This window comes from Suricata suricatta, chromosome 3 (genome assembly GCF_006229205.1).
Source record: "Suricata suricatta isolate VVHF042 chromosome 3, meerkat_22Aug2017_6uvM2_HiC, whole genome shotgun sequence".
In the NCBI taxonomy this organism is placed as follows: domain Eukaryota; kingdom Metazoa; phylum Chordata; class Mammalia; order Carnivora; family Herpestidae; genus Suricata; species Suricata suricatta.
Genome location: NC_043702.1, coordinates 99,044,960 through 99,069,862, shown reverse-complemented (window position 1 = coordinate 99,069,862; position 24,903 = coordinate 99,044,960). Strand labels below are relative to the sequence as shown.

At 43.0% G+C, this 24,903-nt stretch overlaps 1 protein-coding gene across 2 annotated transcripts in view; it reads right to left on the bottom strand.

The window, feature by feature from the left end:
* Positions 1-768: 768 nt before the first annotated feature.
* Positions 769-24,903, bottom strand: part of RALB (RAS like proto-oncogene B) — a 58,717-nt gene continuing 34,582 nt past the window's right edge. For both annotated transcript variants that reach the window (XM_029934719.1, XM_029934718.1), the window contains exons 2-5: positions 20,968-21,133; positions 12,488-12,696; positions 8,343-8,520; positions 769-2,394 (exon numbers count right to left, since the gene is read on the bottom strand). In XM_029934719.1, coding sequence (XP_029790579.1) covers positions 2,275-2,394; positions 8,343-8,520; positions 12,488-12,696; positions 20,968-21,081 — 621 coding nt within the window. In that variant the 5' untranslated portion in view covers positions 21,082-21,133 and the 3' untranslated portion in view covers positions 769-2,274. The remainder of the gene's footprint in view (positions 2,395-8,342; positions 8,521-12,487; positions 12,697-20,967; positions 21,134-24,903) is intronic.

The following is a 24,903-nucleotide window of genomic DNA, read 5'->3' as shown; positions in this document are numbered from 1 at the left end:
GCAGGCTCCAGGCTCTGAGCTGTCAGCACAGAGCCCAACATGGGGCTCAAACCCACGAACCGTGAGATCATGACCTGAGCTGAAGCCAGACGCTTAACTGACGGAGTCACCCAGGTGCCCCTGGTTAAATATAATTTTAGAAATACACCGATAGCACCTACCAAGAATAATGTCTACAGCATGTAATGATTCATACCATCTTTCATGTGTTTGTACATATTCCAAATCCACCTGCTACTGACTGGAACTGACAGCAAACAGGGAGCCAACTAGGATGAAAAGAAGGTTGTCTGAGAACCTCAAGCATGTGATTACCTTTAAGTCTTTAAATTTTCAGAGGGGCACCTGGGCGGCTCAGTCAGCCAAGCACTGACTCTGGACTTCGGCTCAGGTCATGATCTCACAGGGCCCGGGATGGAGGCCCACGTCGGGCTCTGTGCTCACAGCCTGGAACCTGCCTGGGATTCTCTCTCTCTGCCTCTCTCCCACTCACTCTGTATCTCTCAAAACAAATAAATACACATTACAAAGAAATTTTAAGAAGAAAGAGTAGTTCTCTCTCTCAAAGGAAACATGAAGTTAAAATACTATTTATGTTTAAATTTCATTTCCCACAGTCCAGTTCAAAGGATTAACAGGAATCAAGTTTGTCTGACATCGCGGAACACCTAACATAATCAATAACGAACAAGTTACTGTCACAGTTTCTTTAATCCTTGCATTTTACATGTATGACAAAAGGGTAAAATAAAAAGTCTGAAACCCTGATAAAATGTGTATTTGTCTGCTTTTTTTTTATTTAAAAAAGACCATGATTCTTTGGGAGGTGATACAAGATTGCTCTCCAGTCAGATCGTCATTTCCACAATTTCCGTAATAACCATACATTTGAAAGGCTCCCACTCTCCCCATCCCAGTTCCCTTTTGGCACCTATACGTGAAATGTCACTTCCAAAAAATGGGGGGAAATGTGCTGAATACTGGCTTTTCCTCACAGTACTCCTTTCCTGAGGAAAAATTTTCTGGTTGCTAAAGTTAGAATATTGATATATAAAAAAGCTTAACATATCTCATCAATAAAAGCCTTTTTTGAACCAGCTCTGTGGCTGTCTCAGAAGAAAACTATATTAGAAACAGCAGCCCATTCTCAGAGGTAAAAGAGCAGTGACTTCTCTTATCCTTTCCCACTTCTTCTCATATTAAATTCAGAATTACAGCGCAATTCTAGGAGAGGTAGCAGAATGTCTGACACTGGTGCCGGCTTCGCGACTCAAGGATACAATGTGAACTCATCACATCCTTCAGAAGAACTCGTTCTACTTAAAAGAAACAAAAGAAGAGGCTTGCTCACCCTCTGCATGCAGGGAGGTCGACCAGAAGGACAGATATCGGTTACCAGTGAGCAAGAGGGGCCTCACCATGGCTGCCCCTTAGGGGAGGCTGCATCCAAAGACAGATTTTTTTAATCAATCTGAAAAGAAGAGTGTGTCATGTATAAAGTACACTACGCTGGAGTCTTCACTTAATCTGCTAAAAAAGAAGCTTCTGCACAAACATCAGGATGCTACAGGAGAGAAATAGCCACCACAGGCCGTCATTTAATATTGGCTAATATGTAAATATGAAGAATTCGACTTTCATTTTTCATATGTGAGAAGGGTTTATGGCTTGTTATTGACCTATTTGGCCCAATTCATATTTATTTTATTTTATGTTTTCGCTGTGCTTCAGACCTACAGGGCATTGCCAAGAAACTTATTGCAAAAAATCTCTGAATTTGTCAGTGTCATTAGAACTTACTGTCCTTAGGACTTTGAGTGCGTCTGTTAAGCGGGTGAGAGCGGGGGAGAGTCTTATCCTACGCGCCCCTCTCCCCAAACCTAACAAGACACTTTTATTTCAAAACAAAGATGGTAACCTTACAAAACTAGGCGGGTGGGGGGTTAGACTCTTCAACAGCACGTTTCTCTTTAATTAATGCTTGATTGACTATTTCCTACCGATAGCGCTACACACATAATTAAACTTTTGGGAGGGAGAGGGGGAAAGAGAAGGAAAACTCCAAAACCTCCTGACAAAGTAGCCATTCCCATGCATGGACGAGGGCTAATTTCTTCTGCCAGCCATTAGTTCACAAATCTTTTCCCCACTTAAGGAAGTACGCGTGAATAGGTTGGGAGGGCAGGAAATACACCATGAAGTCGACTATACTCTTCCCTGGAGGAGCCCGCCCTGTGTCTTTAGCGGCCATTGCTTCATCCGCCATCTTGGCATTCACAGTAAGCAACATCTTTCTTTAAAACTTTTCTTGTTCTTGCTGCTTTTCTTGCCGTTCTTGTCTTTGTTCTCTGACATCTTTTTTGCTCTGATTTCTCTCATTAGGTCAAAGAACACCTGGGGCAGGGAGGAAGGAATGGAAAGAATAGGGAGGAAAAAGCCATTTAATGATTGATTCTAGGGAGCAATCGCACTAAGCAGGCTACGTAATTACATTTTAAAGCACAAAGCAAACTGATTTTTGTAAACCCTGAGCCAAAGTTTGCATTAGACTTTCTGGCACTTCCAGCCACCAGGAAAGGTTAAGAAGATGAGCCGTGCTTCCTCATATATCATCACACCTCATGACCCTCGACAGCTAGAGACACCATTATGCCTGCTGGCTTCCCCAGCAAGACCAGCAGACTTGGAACATGGTGGGCTTGGGAGAAGGGTAGGGACAAAGCAGACACACACTAAGGCTCCCGCACTAGGAAACTGGGGACAGGAGAGGAGAGATGTCCCACCTCCCTCCACAAGCACCCCCTACCCACATTCTCAGGAACAGCCACTGTTCCTTGAGACGTTCGCTGGAAGGAACTTTATCGAGAACTGATAAGACCTGTCCTCCGAATGCAATGTGTTATTCAGACCAAATTATCATTTGTCAAAATAGTTTGGGTTTTGCCCTCTGCTTCCAGCTATCATGCCAAAGCGCCCAGATACTCAAGCAGACAAAATAAGCCTGAGACAGAGAAACATCTCAGATTTCTCAGAGGAGGTGATGGAGGCTGAAAGCCTGAGGCTGAGTGCAGGCTTTAATCCTTGGATGTTCACACAAAGCTACAACTTCCTTTGATTTTCATGGACATACCTTCTTCTTGGTGAAAAGGAAGGTCGAGCTTTCTGAGTGGGAGGCTCCACATGCATTTACCACCAACTCCAGGCACAAAAAAGCACTCCCCCCCAAAAACGACCTAGGCACCCCGCCCACAAGAGCAGCAGCAGCGAACGGCTTCGAATGTTATGGCTCTTTTGTTGTGTTCTAACAGCAAAGGCTGTTAGGAGGAGGATGGAATGTGTCCAATTTAAAATGATGACAAAGTTGTTCATGGGCAGATCTTATCAACCTTCAGTGGAAATTGTGTACAAGCGAACACAGTGCTGCCAGTGGTGAGTTTCTGCTGGGTCCTGTTTGGCAGGTTGAGCTGGTCCAGCAGAGGAAGGAGACACAGCCCCAACCCCCGGCACCCTGTCTAAAGCTCCGCATCCTGGGTTCCATGCCAAGAAAGCCTTCCCGGTGTTTTTAAAATAAAATACATGTCCGGATTTCCTGTGCGTTTTCTACAACTAGATAGATAGATAGATAGATAGATAGATAGATAGATAGATACAACTGGATAGAAAGACAGGGGTTTGGAACAGCCCCCCAAACAGACTGAGAAATTATAGAAAGAACAGCGAGTGAACATGCTTCACGTTATGGAAAGGTTTATATTACAGACACTACCAAAAAGCTTCTAAAGTGAACACTTTCTGGGCCACCAGGGTGACTCAGTCAGTGAAGCATCTGACTCTTGATTTCAGCTCAGGTCCTGATATCACAATTGGTGAGTTTGAGCCCCACGCCAGGCTCTGCGCTGTCAGAATGCTCTCTCCCCTCCCCCGCTCACTCTCACTCACACGCTCTCTCTCAAAATAAATAAATATTTAAATATAAGTAAAATAAAGCGAACCATTTCTGAGGAGAAATAATGACTGATACCACAGAAAAACAAAAAGTTATTAAAGAATATGAAAAAATCATATGCCAACAAACTGGACAATGTGGAAGAAATGGAGAAATTCCTAGAAACATACAATCTTCCAAAACGAAATCAGGAAGAAATAGAAAATTTGAACAGATCGATTATTAGTAACAAAACCAAATTGGTAATAGAAGAAAAAAAAAACTCTCAACAAATAAAAGTCAAGGACCAGGGGCGCCTGGGTGGCTCAGTCGGTTAAGCCTCCAACTTCGGCTCAGGTCAGATCTCACGTTTGTGGGTTTGAGCCCCGCGTCAGGCTCTGTGCTGACAGCTAGCTCAGAGCCTGGAGCCTGCTTCTGGTTCTGTGTTTCCTTCTCTCTCTGCCCCTCCCCCTCTCATGCTCTGTCTCTCTTTGTATCAAAATAAATAAAACATTTAAAAAAGTTAAAAAAAAAAAAAAGTCAAGGACCAGATGGCTTCAAGGGTAAATTGCACCAAACATTGAAGAAGAGTTAACACCTATTCTTCTCAAACTGTTTCAAGAAAAAGAAGAGGAAGGAAAACTTCCAAATCCATTCTATGAGACCAACATTACCCTAACACCAAAACCAGAGAAAGAAACCACAAAAAAGGAGAACTACAGGCCAGTATCTCTGATGAACACAGATTCAAAAATCCTCAACAAACTATCAGCAAACTAAATTCAACAATAATTAAAAATATCATTCACTATGATCAACTGGGATTTATTCCAGAGATACAGGAGTGGCTCGATATTTCCAAATCAATCCGTGTGATACGTCACATTAAAAAAGAAAGGGTAACAACCGTATGATCATCTCAATAGACCCAGAAAAAGCATATGACAAAATGCAACATCCATTCATGATAAAAACTCCCAACAAAGTGTGTTTAGAGGGAATATACCTCAATATAATAAAGGCCATATATGAAAAACCCACAGCTAGCCTCATACTCAATGGTGAAAAACTGAGAGCTTTTCTTCTATGATCAAGAACAATAAAAGATGTCCACTCTCACCACTTTTATTCAAAATAGTACTGAAGTCCTAGCCACAGCAATCAGACAAGAAAAAAAAGACATACAAATTAAAAGGGAAGAAGTAAAACCATCACTATTTGCAGATGACATGATACTACTTATAGAAAACCCTAAGGATACCACACACACACATATACGCGCACACAAACTATTAGAACAGATAAATAAGTTCAGTAAAGTTACTGGATAAAAAATTAATGTATGGAAATCTGTTGTGTTTCTATATACCAAAATGGAAGTAGCAGAACAAAGAATTAAGAAAACAATTGCACCAAAGAGAATAAAATACCTAGGAGTAAATTTTACCAAGGAAGTGAAAGACCTATACTCTGAAAACTGTAAGCCAATGATAAAAGAAATTAAAGATGACACAAAGAGAAAGATATTTCATGCTCACAGACCAGAAGAATTAATACTGTTAAAGGGTCCATACTCCCCACAGCAATCTACAGACTCAGTGCAATCCTCATCAAAATACCAATAGTATTTGTCACAAAACTAGAACAAATAATCATAAAATTGTATGGAACTACACAAGACGCTGAACGGCCAAATCAATCTTAAGAAAGAAGAATGAAGCTGGGGGTATCATAATCCCAGATTTCAAGATAGATTTCTCCCAAGCTGCAGTAATCCAAACAGTATGGAACTGACTCAAAATACACCCACATCAACAGAACAGGAGAGAGGGCCCAGAAATAAACCCACGATTATAGGGTCAACTGATCTAAGACAAAGGAGGCAAGAATATGCAATGGGGGGGGCAGTCTTCTCAATAAATGCTGTTGGGAAAACTAGACAGCTGCATGCAAAAGAATGAAACTGGATCACTGTATTACGCCACACACAAAAATAAACTCAAAATAGATTAAAGGCCTAGATGTGAGACCGAAAGCCATAAGACTCATAAAAGAAAACATAGGCAAGAGCACTGGGTGTTGCACGGAAGTGTTGAATCACTATATTGTACATCTGAAACTAGTATTATACTGTATGTTAACTAACTGGAATTTAAATAAAAACCTGAGGGAAAATAAAAAGAAAACACAGGCAGTCATTTCTTGGACATCAGCCTTAGCAACATATTTATGGATCTGTCTCTTCAGGCAAGGGAAACAAAAGCAAAAATAAACTACTGGGACTACACTGAAATTAAAAGCTTTTGCACAGGGAAGGAAATCATCAACAAAGGGAGAAGACAGCTCACCAAATGGGAGAAGATATTTGCAAATTACATAGCTGATAAGGGGTTAATATGCAACATGTAAAGAACTTACACAACTCAACACCTAAAAACCAAATCATCTGATTTAAACATATACAGAGGGCCTGAATAAACATTTTAGCCAGGGAGACATAAAGACGGCCAACGGGCACAAGAAACGACACATCCCTGATCCTCGGGGAAGTGCAAGCAAAAACCATAATGAGATAATCATGTCTCACACCAGTCAGGCTAGTATCTTGTCAAAAAGAAAAGAAAAGAAGTGCTGACAGTGATGTGGAGAAAAGAGAATGCTCGTGCCCTGTTGGCGGGAATGCAAACCGGTGCGGCCACTGTGGAAAATGGTATGGAGGTTCCTCAGAAAATGAAAAATAGAAAAACCATATGATCCTGTAATTGCACTGGGTATTTTCCCAAAGAAAATGAAAACACTAATTTGAAAACATATACACACCCTGATATTCATAGCAGCATGATTTCCAATAGTCAAATTATGGAAGTAACCATAATTCCCAAAGTACGGAAGCAATCCATCGATAGGCGAATGGATAAAGAAGATGTGGAACATAGAGACAATGGAATGATATTACTCTGGCATAAAAAAGGAATGAAATCTTGCCATTTGCAACACCATGGATGGACCTAGGGGGGATATGGTTCCCCCAACAAGACAGAGAAAGACACATGCCATGTTATTTCACTTATATGTGGAATCTAAAAAACAAATCAAACAAAAACAGACTCAAATACAGAGAACAAATTGGTGGTTGCCAAAGGGGAGGAAGGTGGAAGGAGATTTGAGATACAAACTTCCGGTTATAAAATAAATAAGTCACAGGGATGAGAAGCACAGCCTGGGGAACACAGTCAATAACACGTAGTAACATTGTGTAGTGACAGACGATGATGACCAGACCCATCGTCGGGAGCACCAAGTAATATCAGAATTGTTAAATGAATTTGTTGCATGCCTGAAGTGAATATAATACTGTGTGTTAATTATACTTGAATAATAAAGTGAGCCCCTTCTCATGCCAACATTCTAAATACCAATGTTCCTCTGGCATCATTTCAAGCTAAAATAAAGCTTGGGTCACAAATCTTCCCTCTTCAGGTAAGAAGTAAAGCGGAGTTATTTCCCCGTAAGAAAAAGCAACATAAGCAATTTGGGGGATTCAGATGCTGACACCGCATAACACAAAGCAGACGTGTCCACGGCCTGGCTGCCAGACTGAACGGGGTTTAGGTGTTCCACGAGCACAGGTCATGAAGAGCTAACAAACACGGTGACGGTGGGAGGGAAAGCCTCATCTCGAAGGCCGTCCACTTTCACTGTGTGGCAGCCACTCTGAACCTTAGCTCTTCAGAAGAAACCCGAAACCTGACAGTGGCAATTACTGGTGGGTGGATCTTCCAGCCCTCAACGTTCATCACTGTCCAGGTCACCCTTTCACTGGCTTCGGAGATTTGAACAAGGAAGTATGGTGGGCATCGCTGAGAGAGAGAAGGACTGGGGAAGGGAAGAGAGATGCCTGCAGAGTTGATTCCTGAGAGCAAGTCCTATTTAGAGACTGAGTTGTAAAGACAGAATGCCTTGGCTCTGCTGGTGGACAACACGGCGAAAAGAAGAAATCTAACTGATAAGTCCCTAACCACAAAGGGAAGGCACACCATGTTTCCCTGGGGACGCCCCCACGAAGCTGCCGACAGACTTGCCCCTGGAGAGCTGCAGGCCCCGGCAGACGAGGACACAGGGGGGGACTGCGTCCGTCCTTCCCGCACCACCTCCGCTGACCCACGGCCTCACGTTGCCATACGTCCAAGGGCCATGCCAATGCTAAGCACGCCTAGCAAAGCCTCAAGACAAAGGGAGGGGACTCTGGGTTGTTTTAGATCCACAGTCAAACCCTCCCAGGGCTTCTCACCCTACTGGCTGAGACATCTGGAAAAACCAGTCCTCCCCTGCTTTCCACAAATGGTTCCCTCAAAACCCAACAGAGGAGACATCTCTTTCCTGTCTTCTAAGAACCACATGCAGAGCGCACACCGACCTTGTCCACGTTGGCCCGCGTTTTAGCCGACGTCTCCACGTACTGCACACCCCACTCCTCTGCTTTCGTCCTGGCCTCCTCGACGGGCACCTGCCTCCGCTCCTCCAGGTCGGACTTGTTTCCCACGACCAGCAATGGAATTTTATCTTCTTCAGCCTTAACGCGGAGGATCTGTTCCCTACGGCATTGCATCAAAAGACAGCAGCTAAGAAAGCTAGAATAACAACTCCATTGCACTGATGCAACTGAAACGAAATGCTTTCCTAGGGCGGAAAACACTGTTACACTTAGGGTGTGTCCTGTGGTAGCAGTCCCCAGACCCCGTCACAAACTGGACAAGCGTTTTCAGAGCCTGGTTCTCAGCTTGCCTACACCAGAAGGACCTGGGGTGCTCGTAACAAACACAGATTTCTGGGACAACAGGAACCCCACAGAAGGAATGTCTGAGTTGGAGCCCAGGATTCTGCATTTCATCAGGGCCCCTAGTTGACGCTTCGGCACCAAACCTTCTTAACAAAAAGAACCACCTGGGAACCTCTGGGATAAACACAAGCTAAAAGAAGTATCTTCAGGGGCACCCGGGTGGCTCGGTCGGCTAGGCGCCCAACCCGTGATTTGGTCTCAGGTTACGATCTCACCGTTCGTGAGTTTAAGCCCTGCATCAGGCTCTGTGCTGCCAGTGCGGAGCCTGCTTGGGATTCTTTCTCTCTCCCTCTCTCTGCCCCTCCCCTGCTCATGCTTGCTCCCTCTCTTGCTCTCTCTCTCTCTCTCTCTCTCTCTCAAAATAAATAAAGAAGTATCTTCATACATAAAATGCTTAATAATTCCCCTGAAAACATGGTCTGATTTCTTTGTGAGAATAACAGCCGTGAAATCAGTGTTTTTCATACAGAAGATGGGAGTCTATTAGTAGATTGTGAAATCAGTTTAAGGGGTCACAACCAGGAATGCTTTTTCTCTCGGTGAAACCGAGCATTATGGATGAGAACAGAAACATTAGAGGGGTCTGCAAGTATTACGTGAAGTACGGTTTTGTGAAACTTCTGTTTCGATTATATCTGTATGTGTGTATGTACCCGCCCCCAAACAGCATCCATTTAGATACAGTAAATGTTACCAGCAATGGGATGAGGTCAGTGACATTAGGCAGTAATCATAGTTTGTTGTGTGCTGTCTTTCTACTACAAAGTAAAAAAAAAAAAAAAAAAAAAAAAAAAAGGAAAGAATCTAGTATCTATGGAGAAGTACTTTAAACACACCTCCTTAAAAAAAAAAATTAACTGTAACACCTTCAATGTTACCTCTACTAAAGCTAGCAGCTCCCTAAGTTACTAATCAATACCAAATATTAAAAAAAATATATTCCATTTCCATTATTTTGGGCCAGTGAAGACATTTCTACTTCACATTCCAATATATTCCAAAAAGGGATCACCTCAAAAGTGTATTTCGTGGAGTTCTGTATGAACGTCTCTATGATACAGGGTAACATTTCATAATAATGAAAATACTTAAAAATTCTTCCACTAGAGTCAATCAGATATCAAATATTTTGAGAAAAATAAAGAAGAAGATAAGTAGACGCTTACAACTTGCCTCTGAGTAGCTTTGCCATAGCCTACATTTCAACAGGGGGCAAAGAACAGGCCACATTTAGAAGTGACGCCATCAGCACAAACTATGAACAAGAAAACCAATGGCTCTCTGGCACGTTAGTCATGCAGAGGTTTGTAAAATTACCTCATTAATAAACATATTCATCCAAAAATAGGAGTACCGACTCTGGTCTCTTAAAAAAAACCTAGTTTTCGAGCCTATTGAATATTGTCCAGGGCAAGTTTCAAGGAAGATGGAGCATATTAACATTTTGTTTTATGTTGGGACCTTTCCATAAATACCGAAATGCTATGTCTGAAATCTGCTAACAGGCATAAAGTGAGTTTAACCACAGAGGCTCAGATACCCTCCATTCTTCCACGTCTGACGCCGTGAGAAGGCTGGACAGTCCCGTGACTTTTCTCTGAATGTCCGGAGTTCAAGTCAGAAGAACGAACTGGCCCTTCCTTTTTCTTTTAGGTAGTCATCTGTCCTTTTCTTCTAAGGATCCCTGTTCTCACAAATGACCAAAATCCACCTCCCGAGATAAAGTGAGACTCTGCTCTGAGTCCCTGAGGACACGAGTGCCGGCAGCGTGGGGGGCGCGGGGACACAGGCTGTCTGGCATTGTCTGACTCTCCCACTGCCCCCACGGCCCTTCCCAGCGAGTCATGGGGTGGTGGGACTCAAACGGCTCAGGACATGCATGAAAATAAGGAAGCGTGTGCATCGTTCTGTTTTATCTTCAAGGATAGATAAAAACAGGATTATGTAGATGCAATCACAATTAGGAATACATCGACTGTACCCACAAAGAGAAAACCCTAGGCATGTGGGGAATGTCGGAAAATTAATGGGACTTCTCCTAAGAGTCCTGGTCGTTTAACTGACCACTACCACACACACTACAGAACCAGAGAACTCCGCCTTTGAAGACCTGACAGTATGAAGCAAATGGCCACCACTCGGTTTACCTGGGTGCACCCCGTGAGGCCTCCCTGGCTCTCTGATGCTTCCTTCCAAATCTTGGGGGGGATATTTAGTTTCTTCATTTTCACCTTTGGTTGATTTCTGACCAGAACTTGGTACAGAATGAAAAAAAAAGTGGATTCTTCCCCCCTTTTTTAGGTCCCTGTTAGATTCTAGATTCGGTTCTTAAAATCAAAAGTCATCTGAGCAGATATGTTTATAAGGAGAGTGGAGGAAAGAACTCAGTTGCATAAGAGAAACAAACAGAAGCGTATAGGGTAAAGAGAAAGACGCCAACCCCGCTGGAATTCCTCTAAGAATTCTACCTAACAGCTCACGATTTCTTTATAACAGAATGAATGTAAGGAATCTTTACTGCATTTAAAATGAGTAACAGCGGTTCATATCCTACTCTCGATGTAGGCACCATGTGCCCACACGGTGAGAGGGCCTGGGGACATGGCACAGGGAGGGGTGGCCGTGGTCCTGCCCTTACGAATTTACAGCCTAAAGCATCGCTTCATTTCATCTCATCAACTAACAAGTACACTTTGAGACAGAGAAACAGAAGAATCTCCAATGCTTAGCGCCCCCAACTGCTACGTGACAGGGCAAGGATTCAAACCCAGGTCTGCCTGATCCTAAAGCTCGGCTCTTTCCACTCACCTATGTTAAAAGTCCTACAGGAGCCGCAAACGGTCACTCTGACTGACATCTTTCACTCTCCTGACAATGCTTTATCAATCTCAAAATAGATCAAAATTATTACTTTTCCATCAAAATTATAAAGAGGATAAAGATAGTCAACTCATCCATCACTGTCTCTTAGGATTTATATGAAAACAAAATTAGAAGTTCTTGAGTGTATGGAATGGCTTCGTCCTCTTAAGATTCTTTTTTCTTTTAATGTTTGTTTATTTAGAGAGAGAGCGAGCACGGGTGTGCACACATGAGTGGGGGAGGGGCAGAGAGAGAGGGTCCCACGCAGGCTCTTCCTGTCAGCACAGAGCCTGAGGCTGGGGATCTCACGACCCTGGGATCATGGCCTGAGCTGGAATCAGGAGTCTGACACTTAACCAACTGAGCCCCTCAGGTGCCCATCCTCTTAAGATTCTTAAGGTAATTTATATTCAAATATTATAAAAACAGGGAAGTCCAAGGAGATAATAACAAATGGTGGGCTCTAATGTGCCAAGATCCAAAAATCTCCAGAAAATTTGTTAATGAAAAAAATTTTTTAATGTTTTTTTTAAATTTATTATTGAGACATAGAGAAACAGAGTATGAGCGGGGAAGGGGCAGAGAGAGAGGGAGACACAGAATCTGAAGCAGCCTCCAGGCTCTGAGCTGTCAGCACAGAGCCCGATGCAGGGCTCGAACCCACAAACCATGAGATCATGACCTGAGCTGAAGTTGGCCGCTTAAGCACTGAGCCATCCAGGCGCCCCTGAAAATTTTCTTAATAACAAGCCCAACCCTCCATGACTCTGCTCAGCGCCCAGATTCCTGCCAAGCTGAACACGCGAGAAACACAGGCATAACGTCTCCTGGACTCTAGGGCTCTTTCCCTTCAAACCTACCTGAACTCAGCAGTTGCCGTGAAGGACTCGTGCTCTGTGATGGAGAACACGAGGAGGAAGCCCTCCCCACTGCGGAAGTAGTTGTCTCGAATGGCTGCATAGTCCTCTTGTCCAGCCGTGTCCAGAATATCTATCTGGACTTCTTCACCATCAAGAACCACTTTCTTTCTGTAACTGTCGGCTTTGGTAGGTTCATAGTCTTCCACAAACTGAGGAAATGAACAACATTATCAGTCATTAACGGAGTGTTAAGGGAAAGAAAATTTGCCAAAGAAATAAATTTCAACCTAGGGGCACTCTGCCTATAATCAACTGAATACTTATTGAGAATTCATAATGATCACACTATGTTTAAGGCACTATAAAAATAAACTCCTTCATTAACACTTCTGTTCGTTATTGCTCTCAGTTCTATTGCTTTTTATTTTGTTCTTATTTTTGTTTTTATTTTTTTCATATCATTTATTGTCAAGTTGGCTGAGATACAGTGAGTACAGTGTGCTCCTGGTTTTGGGGGTGGACAAGAGCCGATACTCCCATTTTATAGATGAGGAGACCAAGCATAGGGCAGAAAGAGCAGTTGGTGGTATTATTCCCAGTATAAAATTATAACATAAACACTGGCAACAGTGAGAAACAGAAGCTCCTACCTATAAGCAACCAAAAGTATAAAATTCATCTGAAGGGCGCCTGGGTGGCTCAGTCGCTTGAGAGTCCGACTTTGCCTCAGGTCACAATCTCACAGTTCGTGGGTTTGAGCCCCACATTGGGTTCTGAGCTGACAGCTCAGAGCCTGGAGCCTGTTTCCAGTTCTGTGTGTCCCTCTCTCTCTGCCCCTCCCCTGCTCATGATCTGTCTCTCTGTCTTTCAAAAATAAATAAATGTTAAAAAAAATTAAAAACAAAAACTCATCTGAAAAGTGATCTGTCAGAGGGACTAAGAGGCTTAAATACACCATATGATAAACTTCAAATGGGTCGAAGATAAGATATAAGAAATAAACCCATCAAGCACCAGAAGAAAACATGGGTGAAATCCTTTCATTACCTTGAAGTAGGGAAGGCCTTTTTAACTATGACTCAAACTCCAGAAGCCATGGAAGAAAAAATTGATAAATTAGACTACATAAAAAAATCCATTAAACTTCCACATGGTACAACACACTATTAAGAAAAAAAAAGACAAATGACAGGGAAAAAGTATTTGAACCCATATCACAGAGAGCTGTATTTAAACGGTTCCTGGAGAGAAAACAACATCAACAATCCAATGGGGACAAGTGGCAACAGACATAAACAATTCAGAGAAAAATAAATACACAGGATGCAAATCATACACAACAATGTTCATCCTCACTAATAGAGAATGAAGTTGTTACCTACAGGGAGACACCGTTTTTCACCTACCAGACCAGCATAAACCCCAGCGTCAGACAGCACACTCTGGGGGAAAGACCCTCTCGCACACGGCTGGAGGGGGTAGAGAACAGTACAGTCTTTATGGGGTGATAGGGCAGGTGGAGAGCACTCCCACTCTGTCCCGGCCGCCCCGCTTCTAGGATTCTAAGCTACAGCAGCACACAAGGTGATCGCCGTGGCCTGCGTGTGACAGCAAATGATTAATAACCACCCAAACCCCGAACAACAGGCACCCACCAATGGAATACTATACAGCTATAAAAAATGACAGAGAACCATGTACAGACACATAACAATCTTCAGAATATACCAGTCTACCTTCTGCACAAGGAAAAGAGGGAGAATAAAGAAGAAGATAGGTGTGGGTGAGTTTGTATAGTTGTTTTTGTGTATATGAATATGCATATATGTGTATGTGTATCTTAATAGGTGCATTTATGCATATGTATGCATGTATTTATGCACATATTTGCCAAAACGATTCTCTGAAAGGACAAACAAAACAAACTTAAAGTTGTAAAACAGAAACACTGAAGCAAATGAAGCTGAATGAACATTAAAATGGTAAGGCAGCCTTACAGAGAGCTTATTCGAAAGACTTTCGTACAGAGTATTTTGATAGTATGCATCCCACTAAAAGAAACTAAGGACAAAAAAAAATTTCAAAAAATGCTAAACTTCTCTCGGTACTTGTATTATTGAGTAATAATGATATTAGTATTTCAATGATATTATCTCTTTTAATTTTTTTTATCTATTTTTGAGAGACAGAGAGAGGCAGTGCGAACAGGAGACGGTCAGAGAGAGAGGAAGACACAGAATCTGAAGACAGCCTCCAGGCTCTGAGCTAGCTGTCAGCACAGAGCCTGATGCGGGGCTGGAACCCATGAACCGTGAGATCATGACCTGAGCCGAAGCCGGACACCCAACCGACTGAGCCACCCAGGCACCCCGCTATTTTCTTTATAGTGTGGTATACATTAAGTAATTATATTAATGATGTCAGAAGTATAGATTTTAAGAAAAAACTAAATTAATGACAACAATGTAGCATTAAAATAGAATTGGTGCAGGGTGCCTGGGTGGCTCAGTTGGTTAAGCATCCGACTTCAGCTCGGGTCATGATCTTGCTATTTGTGGGTTTGAGCCTTGTGTGTCGGGCTCTGTGCTAATGGCTCAGAGCCTGGAGCCTGCTTCAGATTCTGTGTCTCCCTCTCTCTCTGCCCCTCCCCTGCCTGTGCTCTGTCTCTCTCACTCTCAAAAATAAATAATAAAACATTATTTCAAGTAAAAAATATATAATTGTTGCTGGTTTAAGCAGATATCCAGACGCAAAAGAATGAAGCTGGACCCCTACTTCACATCACATACAAAAATTACTCAAAATGGATCAAGACCAAACTGTAAAAACTAAAACTATATACTATAAAAAGAAAACACAGGTGTAAATCTTTATGACCTTGGATGTGGCAATGCATTCTTAGACAAGACATCAAAAGAACAAGCAACAAAAGAAAAGGTAGATAAATTGAACTTCATCAAAATGATAACTTTCATGCTTCAAAGGACATCATGAAGAAAATGAAAAGATAATGCATAAAATGAGAGAAAATATTTACAAATCATATATCTAATAAGAGACTCACATTCAGAGTACATAAAACTCTCTTAAAGCTCAACAATCAAAAGACAAATAACCCAATTTAAAAGTAGACAAAAGACGAGAACAAACATTTCTCCAAAGCTTTTCAAGTGGCCAGCAGGCACATGAAACAAGGCCCCACATCATCAGGCATTAGGGAGATGCAGATGAGAGCCACAGTGAGAGATTACTTCCTACTCACGTGGCGGCATCATCAAAACGAGACAGTAACAAGTGTTGGCAAGGACACAGAGGAGGCAGAATCCTCGCCCATCGCTTGTGGGATTATAAGATGGTACAGCTGCTACGGAAAAAGTTTTGCACTTCTCAGAAAGTTGTACACAAAGTTACCAGATGACCCGGCCTCAGTATATTTACGCAAGAGAATTTAAGACATAGGTCTATGCAAAAATGTATACACAAATGTTCACAGCAACAATATTCAAAACAGCTAAAAGGTCAAAACAATCCAAATGTCCATCAAGTGGTGAACGGATCAACAAAACACAGCATATCCACACAATGGAACATTATTCCATGATTAAAAGGAATGAGGTATTGATACAGGTTACAACATGGATGAGCTTTCAAAACACTGAAAAAAATCCTGATATAAAGATCACATAATGTATGATTCCATTTATCTGAAATGTCCAGAACAGGACATAAAAACAGAAAGCGGTTGCCAGGAACCAGATGTGGAAGCTGGGGAGGCAGTAATAAGGAAAGACTGCCGATATTGGGGTGTTTTCTTCACTTTGGTGGGGGGAGAAATTGTTCTAACATTACACAGTGGTGATGGTTGCCTGCTGTGTGAATATATTAAAAATCGTTGAAATGTACACTTCAAAAGGATGGATATCATGGTATATGAATTATAACTTTATAAACTAAATGTTTAAAATTTAAAAAACTGAACTGAGGGGTGCCTGGGTGGCTCAGTCAGTTAAGTGTCTGGCTTTGGCTCAGGTCATGATCTCATGGTTCGTGGGTTCAAGCCCCGCATCAGGCTCTGTGCTGACATCTAGCTCAGAGTCTGGATCCTGCTTCAAATTCTGTGTCTCCCCCTCTCTCTCTGACCCTTGCCTGTTCGCACTGTCTCTCTCTGTCTCTCAAAAATAAATAAAAAACATTAAAAAATAAAGAGCTCCTTAAAAATGATTTTAAGCCCCCAAATAAAAAACTACAAGATTTTTAGTATTAGGTTCTTAAATTTGTACTAATGGTTATCTTAAACCAGACAAAATGTGAAAATCGACCTACGTTTCACAACAGTGTCTTTTTAACTTCTTTCCAAAGAGATAAATCCATGACCCCAAAAAACTCAGCCACCCAGTGCAAATCTCTAAATACCACAACCAGAAAGCATCTTAAGTGCATATTTCTAAGGTTTCAAGGTTAAAACCAGGGAGAGTTCCCTAGACTCGCTGGACACAGGCTGTCAGAATGTCCTGATAAGGACTGCATACCTCTGTGTCACTGAAAAGTGTGCAGATTATTAGAACATAGGTTACAATCTTGATGTTTTCACTTTTCCACTAGAAACAGGAAATCCCTGGAGTCTTGGTATCTGTTAAGATGATTCTCCCCTCCTGGCCTTGGGGGCTGTGTGTGAGTCAGTTTCAGATGCCCAAGGCACACAGATCTGAAGGATTTGTGTCTAAGCTGCCTTAGCCGGCCACTGACAGTCTGCCGTGGCTGCTGCCAAAGTCCCCCATCCCAAACCTCGCACGGTCTATAGCTTTAGAGGTCTTCAAGTATGTTAGGTCAAGGATAAAAAGATTAACATCTCCCTCCAATTTTTCTCAAAGTCAGACTTTAGACAAAAAAGAAACTTCTGGGGCCACTGCCCCTTGCTTAATCCAAACTTCCGAGCAATTTCACCACAGAAGCTCATTTTTTTTTTTAACTTGGGGTAAAGCACTGGACCAAGAATAAAGAATGTGGGTAGACTTGGGTAACTGACAGCCCGAAGCACAGGACTGTTCCCTTGTCTGTGAAACCAGGCCTGACCAACGAGGTCTCAGGCAGGAGTCCCCACACTTCGCCATACGTCACACTCACCAGGAGAGCTATGCCTCAGAAAAGTTTCCCCGTTTTCAACTCTAGAAAGGTTATTCAGAAGGTGTTTTTTTAAAGGTCCCCCAGGGGATTCTATGATCAGCTAAGTTTGAGAATCACTGCTAAGATCTCTTCAGGCTCCAAAACTATGATTCTGGAACTCTACTGCCCCGTACAGTAGCCACTAGGCCCCGTTTGCTGGAGTTCAGTAGCCACAGGCGCGGACGGTACAGATACAGAACGTTTTCAGCGGGACAGAAGGTTCTATCGGACAGCATTGCTTTAGGAAATCAATCAAAGACTTCTCTAAACATACTTTAGTCCATCTCTATTCCCTATTGCTCTCACGTTAACCATGTCTTCAACAACTGCTGCACTCCAGTCCCCAAATATGTTAGCCTGTGAAAAAATAGACTAAAATCAAGCCTAGCTTTCCCTTGTTTCTCTGAAGACACGGGGAAGAAGGGACAAAACTCTTCTGTGTGCATCTCCCCTGCCCCCCACACTTAGCCATACACACACACACACACACACACACACACACACAATAAAATGAAAATCCAGATTCGGCTCTCCTGCTAGTTAGCCTCCCACAGCGTCAGCAGCTGTGCTACTGACAAGACTATTCGGGCTGGATAGTTCTTTGCTGTGAAGTCACTCCTGTGTGCGGTAGGATGTTTAGCATCATCGCTGGCCCCTCCCCACTAGGTGCTAGTAGTAACTGTCCCCAGGTTGTGACACTCAAGAAAATCTCCAGACGTCGCCAATGACTGATTCCCTATGGATACAAAAAAACAGTCCTCATCTCAATTAATATGCTACGCCTCTAATCCAGTCTCTATCTTAACTCTGCTCCCCACCTTCTCTTCTTCCCAGCCTTGGGAAGAAAGAGAAAGAGAAGAAAGTGAAAGAATTTTTAGTAAACAGATCATGTTTTTAATCAAAAACAAAGACTTCCAAAGCCATTTTGAAAACTTGCTGCTCCATGGGGCACGCCTGGATGGCTGAGTCGGTTAAGCATCGGACTTCAGCTCAGGTCATGATCTCATGGTTCATAGGTTCGAGCCCCACATCAGGCTCTGTGCTGACAGCTTGGAGCCTGGAGCGTGCTTCAGATTCTGGGTCTCCTTCTCTCTGACCCTCCCCCACTCACACTCGGTGTCTCTCTCTTTCTCAAAAATAAATAAACATTAAAAAAATGAAAAATAAAAGAAAACTTGCCTCTCTCCATTTATGCAAAAATGTTTGGGGTAAATCAAGCAGATTCTGCTAGATTTCCCAACTTTGGCCCCTAGTAGAAGGTAAAAAGAAGCAAACATCAAAAAGGTTTTGGTCTGAAGCTTATTCATCTTGGGGCCCCTCTTTAAGGAAAGAATACAAAATTATACATATTAATATTGGATATAAAAGTCAATATCTAGAGTAAGAAAAGAAATCACAATCCATTATAAGTACTTTTTAAAGGACAAATACTGTAGGCGCCTGGGTGGCTCAGTCGGTTGGGCAGCCGACTTCAGCTCAGGTCAGGATCTCACAGTTCATGGGTTCCAGCCCCAGTGGGGCTCTGCACTGACAGCTCAGAGCCTGGAGCTGCTTCGGATTCTGTGTCTCCCTCTCTCTGACTCTCCCCCACTTGCACTCTGTCTCTCAAAAATAAATGTAAAGAAAAAAATTTTTAAAAAAGAAAACCAATACAAATACCACTTACATGACAAAATCTAGGAAAATAACATATTTTTTATTAATTAACTGCTTGGCATAACTCTAGAATACCTTCCTACTGGCTTGTTTGCTGCATACTCTTTGATTATCTCGTCATACAGGCCGATTGTGAAGTATTTCCTACAGGGAATAAAAGAGAATTTAGTCTTGTCCTCTAGCATAATTGGTCCCAATTTCTCTTTGATTGAAAGTTTAGAAGGATTTTCTCCAGCTTCACAATGACTTGACACTATTAGTAATAAAAGGTTTAGGATTATTGTCAAATTTAGGAAAGCCTTTATTAAACTTCCTTGTAAGAAACTATAATATCTGGAAGAACTTTCCCGACTAGTTTCTTGCTCCAGGTCTAAACATGGCTTTCCAGAGCCAGATGCCACAGGATGACACTCACACCACGACAACCTCCTGGCTCTGCCCCTCCCATCACAGTGCCAGGTGCGTGTGGTGGGAATATTCCAGGAAGCCATCCCTACGGCGAAATGGCTAGTAATAACTTAACCACATGCCAAAGTGACTCCAAACCACAGAAATAAAGACCACTAATTCCCAGCTAAATATTGCCTTAACCCAACTTCCCTCAGCTAGATCCCAAAAATGGCCATTGCCATTCCAACACCACCCAACAGAAGAGGAGGTTGGACAGAGGGCAAGTCCAGTGAAGATCAGATAATGATTTCAACAACTATGGTGACAAGTATCTTCCGTTCATCAATTCTGTAAAGCACACACCCATGTAAATGTGACCCGAGCTCTGGTCGGAACACTCCGCCCATGGCACCAGCCCACAGCCATCAGGCAGGGACATTTGTTGCCACGGCAATCAAAACTATGTTGTCACCTCGGACTCAGCACCAGTTCCATTTTCCATGTTAAGTGACATAAATGTGGGGCAAGGATGGTGTGAGCTTTACTTTACTGCATGGCAGAACTAGAAAGAACCTGGTGTCTATGGTCTTAAGAAAATGTCTCTATGTCTCTCATATGTCTCTCTGTCTTGAGAAAAGATGGTCTTATGACAGCTTAGCTCTCCCTTTCACTACTGCCCAAAATGGACTGTCACAAAGCTAAATCTAACCTGTTCTTTAGAAACACCTTTGTAAAGGTCCCTTCCTCTCCCCCTGCTCCTGTCAGAAAGAAAGCTCAGGGGCACCTGGGTGGCTCAGTCGGTTAAGCGTCCGTTTTTGGCTTAGGTCATGATCTCACAGTTTGTGGGTTCCAGCCCCACATCGGGCTCAGTGCTGATGGCTAGCTCAGAGCCTGGAGCCTGCTTCAGATTCTGTGTCTCCCTCTCTCTCTCTGACCCTCCCATGCTCGCACTATCTCCGTCTCTCAAAAATAAATAAAAAACATAAAAAAAAATTTTTTTAAGAGAAAGAAAGCTCAAAGGATAACACCGGAAATCATGCAAGCAGGGACCCCTCACATCCCTGCCAGAGTCGAAATTATTTACCAAACATCAGCAGCCCAGATATCGTGCACGTTAGACTCCCTATAAAGCTATTTGGAAACCACATTAACACAGATTTGCCCGTGGTCCTCCATGCACATGGGTCAATGAGCACATGAACACAGCTGGAGAGGTGACATTATGACACCAGACTCGAGGATGAAAGATGTGTGCGCCCGGTGTGCCTTACCTCATCGTACATGAACTGAAGCGTCAGGGCCGACTTGCCCACCCCTCCGCTGCCGACCATGATCACCTTGTGAAGGGCCAGGGAGCTCTGGCTCTTACTCTTGTTTGCTGCCATGCCGCTGGTTGTCTAAGGTCACAACACACGAACAGAAGACCCAGGTGAAGAGCTGCCAAGGAACGAGACAAAGACTTAGAGGCAGTTTGATTTCTACCCAACTAAAATAAAATGAGATCTAAAAAGCCTAACCCGACAGATAAGCAACCCAACCCTTCTAGGTTCTGGGAAGAGAAAACAAATCCCTCCAACAACCCTGGGGGTCATTTACCATAGCAGAGCCAGAGAGAAAGGAAGACAGAGAGAGGAAAAAAATGGCACCCAGTGCCTGTATCACTTGGCCGTGTGGGGATGACAACTGGACACTGAGCACCGACACGTCCTCAAAAGTGCTTCTCCGAGGCGGAGTGACCAGAGAGTTCTGAGTCCCAGTCTTCACCTCTCCCCCAAGTCAGCTGGTGCCACAGACAACACCAGCACTCGGGCCTCAGTGTCTGCCTCTTTATTCTCACTCCTCACCTCCCCTTGTACCTCTGCCTCCCGACACACATGCTCCCACGGCCCCCCACGTGGGCCACAGAGGCACTCTGCGAGATGAGGAAATGCAGTTTTTCTAAGTACTGCTTTGTGGCACATGATAGACCTAAAAGAAAGAGAACTAAATTATTTCCTTCGAGTGTATTTGAAGCGGTGAACTAAAATGAGTTAAATTTGGGGCACTGGGTGGCTCGGTCAGTTGCATCCAACTCTTGATTTCAGCTCAGGTCAGGATCTCATGGTTCTTGGGTTCGAGCCCTGCATGGGTATCTGCGCTGACAGTGCGCACAGCCTGCTTGGGATTCTCTCTCTCTGTGTCTCTCCGCTGCTTCCCCCAGTCACATGCATGCACACACACATACTCTCTCTCTCAAAATAAATATACTTTTAAAAAATTTTTTAAATAAAACAAGTTAAATTCTCCTATAATGACAGTTGATCAAAATCAGTTGAACCTCCTCAGATGTGAGATAAAAAGAGCAGGGAATCCCTGACACTGTGGGAAGATCGAGCATTCCAAATAAGTAAATTTAACAGATAACCTGGAATTGATTTTAACTCCAGGAACATTAACCAATTTGTATGAAAAAGCCTATGTCACGTTTACCACAAAGAAAGGAAAGGACGCGGGCTGGGGCATCCCGCGGGCCCGAGCTTGGGTCTGCCGTTTGAGAGCTGGGTGACTTAGAACCATTTGGTTTCTCCAAGCCAGTTTTCTTATCTGCAAAACCCAACCACCACCTCCCTTGCAGAATTCTTCTGAGGATAAAATGAGACAGCATATGTGAAAGACCTAAGAACAGTGCCTAGCAGCCAGCAGGAACTTAATAAAGGTTGGTTTCCTTCTCAGCAAATTTTAATTTTCTCAAATTTAAAATCTTTTTCTCATTCCAATATGGCAGGCTCCTATTTCTATAACTACTGACAAAGTAGCGTGACTACATCTCCACTAGAACAATAAAATAACACACACAGCACACACATAAATCATCCCGGCAAAATAAAACAGCATTGTTTTAAATCCGTGGCTTCCATCCTTGGCTGCACAATGGAATCACCTGGGAAGCTTTAAAAACATCCTGATTTGGGGCGCCTGGGGGGCTCAGTCTGTTAAGTGGCTGACTTCGACTCAGGTCATGATCTCACAGTTCATTAGTTCGAGCCCCACGTCAGTCTCTGTGCTGACAGCTAGCTCAGAGCCTGGAGCCTGCTTTGGATTCTGTGTCTCCCTCTCCCTCTGCCCCTCCCCTTTTTTCTGTCCCTCCCCTACTTGTGCGCTCTCGCTCTCTCTCTCTCTCTCAAAAATAAATAAACATCAAAAAAATTAAAAAACAAAAAACAAAAACCATCCTGATGCATGGGTCTTGCCCCAGAGATTCTGAAGGAATTGGCCTGGCATGGGGACTATTAAAGCTTCCCAGGCGATGACAGTGGACATCCAAGGCTGAGAACTTCTCTTACATGCACAGCGCAGCTCAAAAGAAAGTAAGATATCCCCATGGTAGGGTGAAAAACCTCAGGGCAGGAAGAGCTGCTGTCCCCACAGTCCCGAATGGCTGCTGTCCTTGGTAACTGAGGATTTGCCAAACACACAGCGCTGGAAGACCAGATGCCCAGGTCATCCAGGAGTCAGAACTGAGACCTTTTCTCAACAGAGAACTGAGAAGCCAAGACCCTTAAAGGAACACACCTTTGGGTAAAGAATGGACTAGAAAAACATTTGTTGATCCTCAGGGGACAATGAAGGAATTTTATCTGACTGAGCCCCAGCTGCATGGAAATGTACCCAGAAAAATCTGTGACCACAGCACTTCTCCAAAGCCAAGAAGTTAAAATAAAGAGCAGTCCGAGTCTGGCCGTGGTGCTGGAACACAAGGCACGGAGTGACAAATAAAACCTCTCTGGGGACACAACAGGCAGTAAGACAGAGCAGGACACTCATAGCTAAAACTCACAGAGAGGAGCCCCGGCTTCAGCCTACAAAACACCTAAGAAAATCACCACACATGGCAGCCCACATCCGTGACATGTAGGACTTTCAGACTATTATAAAAAGTATAATTTGAACATTTTTAACAAATGTAAAATCAAAATGCTAGAAAGACAACATTATCAAAAGACCAGGAGTTGAACAAGAATCCCTTTACAACAAAAACAACAACAAAACAAAACCATAGGGGGAGAGAAAAAAAACTATTGCTTTATTTTTCTCTACCTATTTTTGGCTCAGGGGCTGGGGCCCTGCAGAGCTGACAAAAACGAAAAGAGAAAAACAAATGGAAGCTTATTACTGTGTACATCTCACAAACACACACACACACACATAATTCAGTGATGAGAACTCAAGGGGGGTGGTCAGAACTTTGGCTTACATAGCGTCTTAACAAAATAATAATACATTTCAGAGAGAAGTGATAAGACCAACAAAACAAAACAAAACACAAACAGAAAAAGGGGACTTTGCACTTCTAGAGGCTGTGGGAAGGCAAACACTATATAAGGGAACCTGATGGATAAGATAAGGGTTAGTGAGTAAGGTGTGTTACGCAGGTTCCTCGGGTGCCCTCTCTGGCTGGTAAGAGCCTAGAGCTGCCTTGGGTGATTCAGAAAAGCCCTGCCCTTCCTGGTAGAGGGGAGAAGGCAGAGAATTTCATTTTGGTCTGTTTTCAACTGTCTTCAGCTCAAAATAATCCTATGTCAAAGTGGCCTATTTGGGGGTGGCATACTCCAAACCCTTTCAACACTCAATAGAAAATTTAGGAAGTATCTAAACTATCTTTCAAAGAGAAAAAAATCACTTATGATTCCACCACCCAGAGAGATTCACTTATTAACAGTAGATTTCCTGCCAGTATTCTAATCCATACAATCCTATATTTAAAATCTATGTAAGATCATAGTTATGTAGTTTGGCATGTTATTGCTCACGTATTAACTCCATCTGTCTTCTTAGAGCAGACTGAACATAATGAGATCCTTCCTTGATGATTTAAGGGCCATCAAGGGCTGCTGGGAGTAGAATCGGGTGTCTGCTTGTGCTGCCCCTTCCTCCCAGACTGTCAGTCTACTGCTTACGCCAGGCCTTCTTTCCTCCACCCCTTTTCTAATTATGTGCTTTTTAATAAGTGTTCTAAGCAATTAACTGGATAATTAAGCACATTTGAATTGTGACTAAAATAGAATAAATGGGATAAGATGTGGGCCTCCCCAAAAGGCTTCAGTTTAGCAAAGTGAAATTGCTTTTGGCCTAATTTCTGGTCTATCAGTGTTTCACAGAAAGCAAATCCTGGGGCATTGAGGCTGGGACCTCCAGACCATCCATCTGTCATACAATCACTCTGAAGC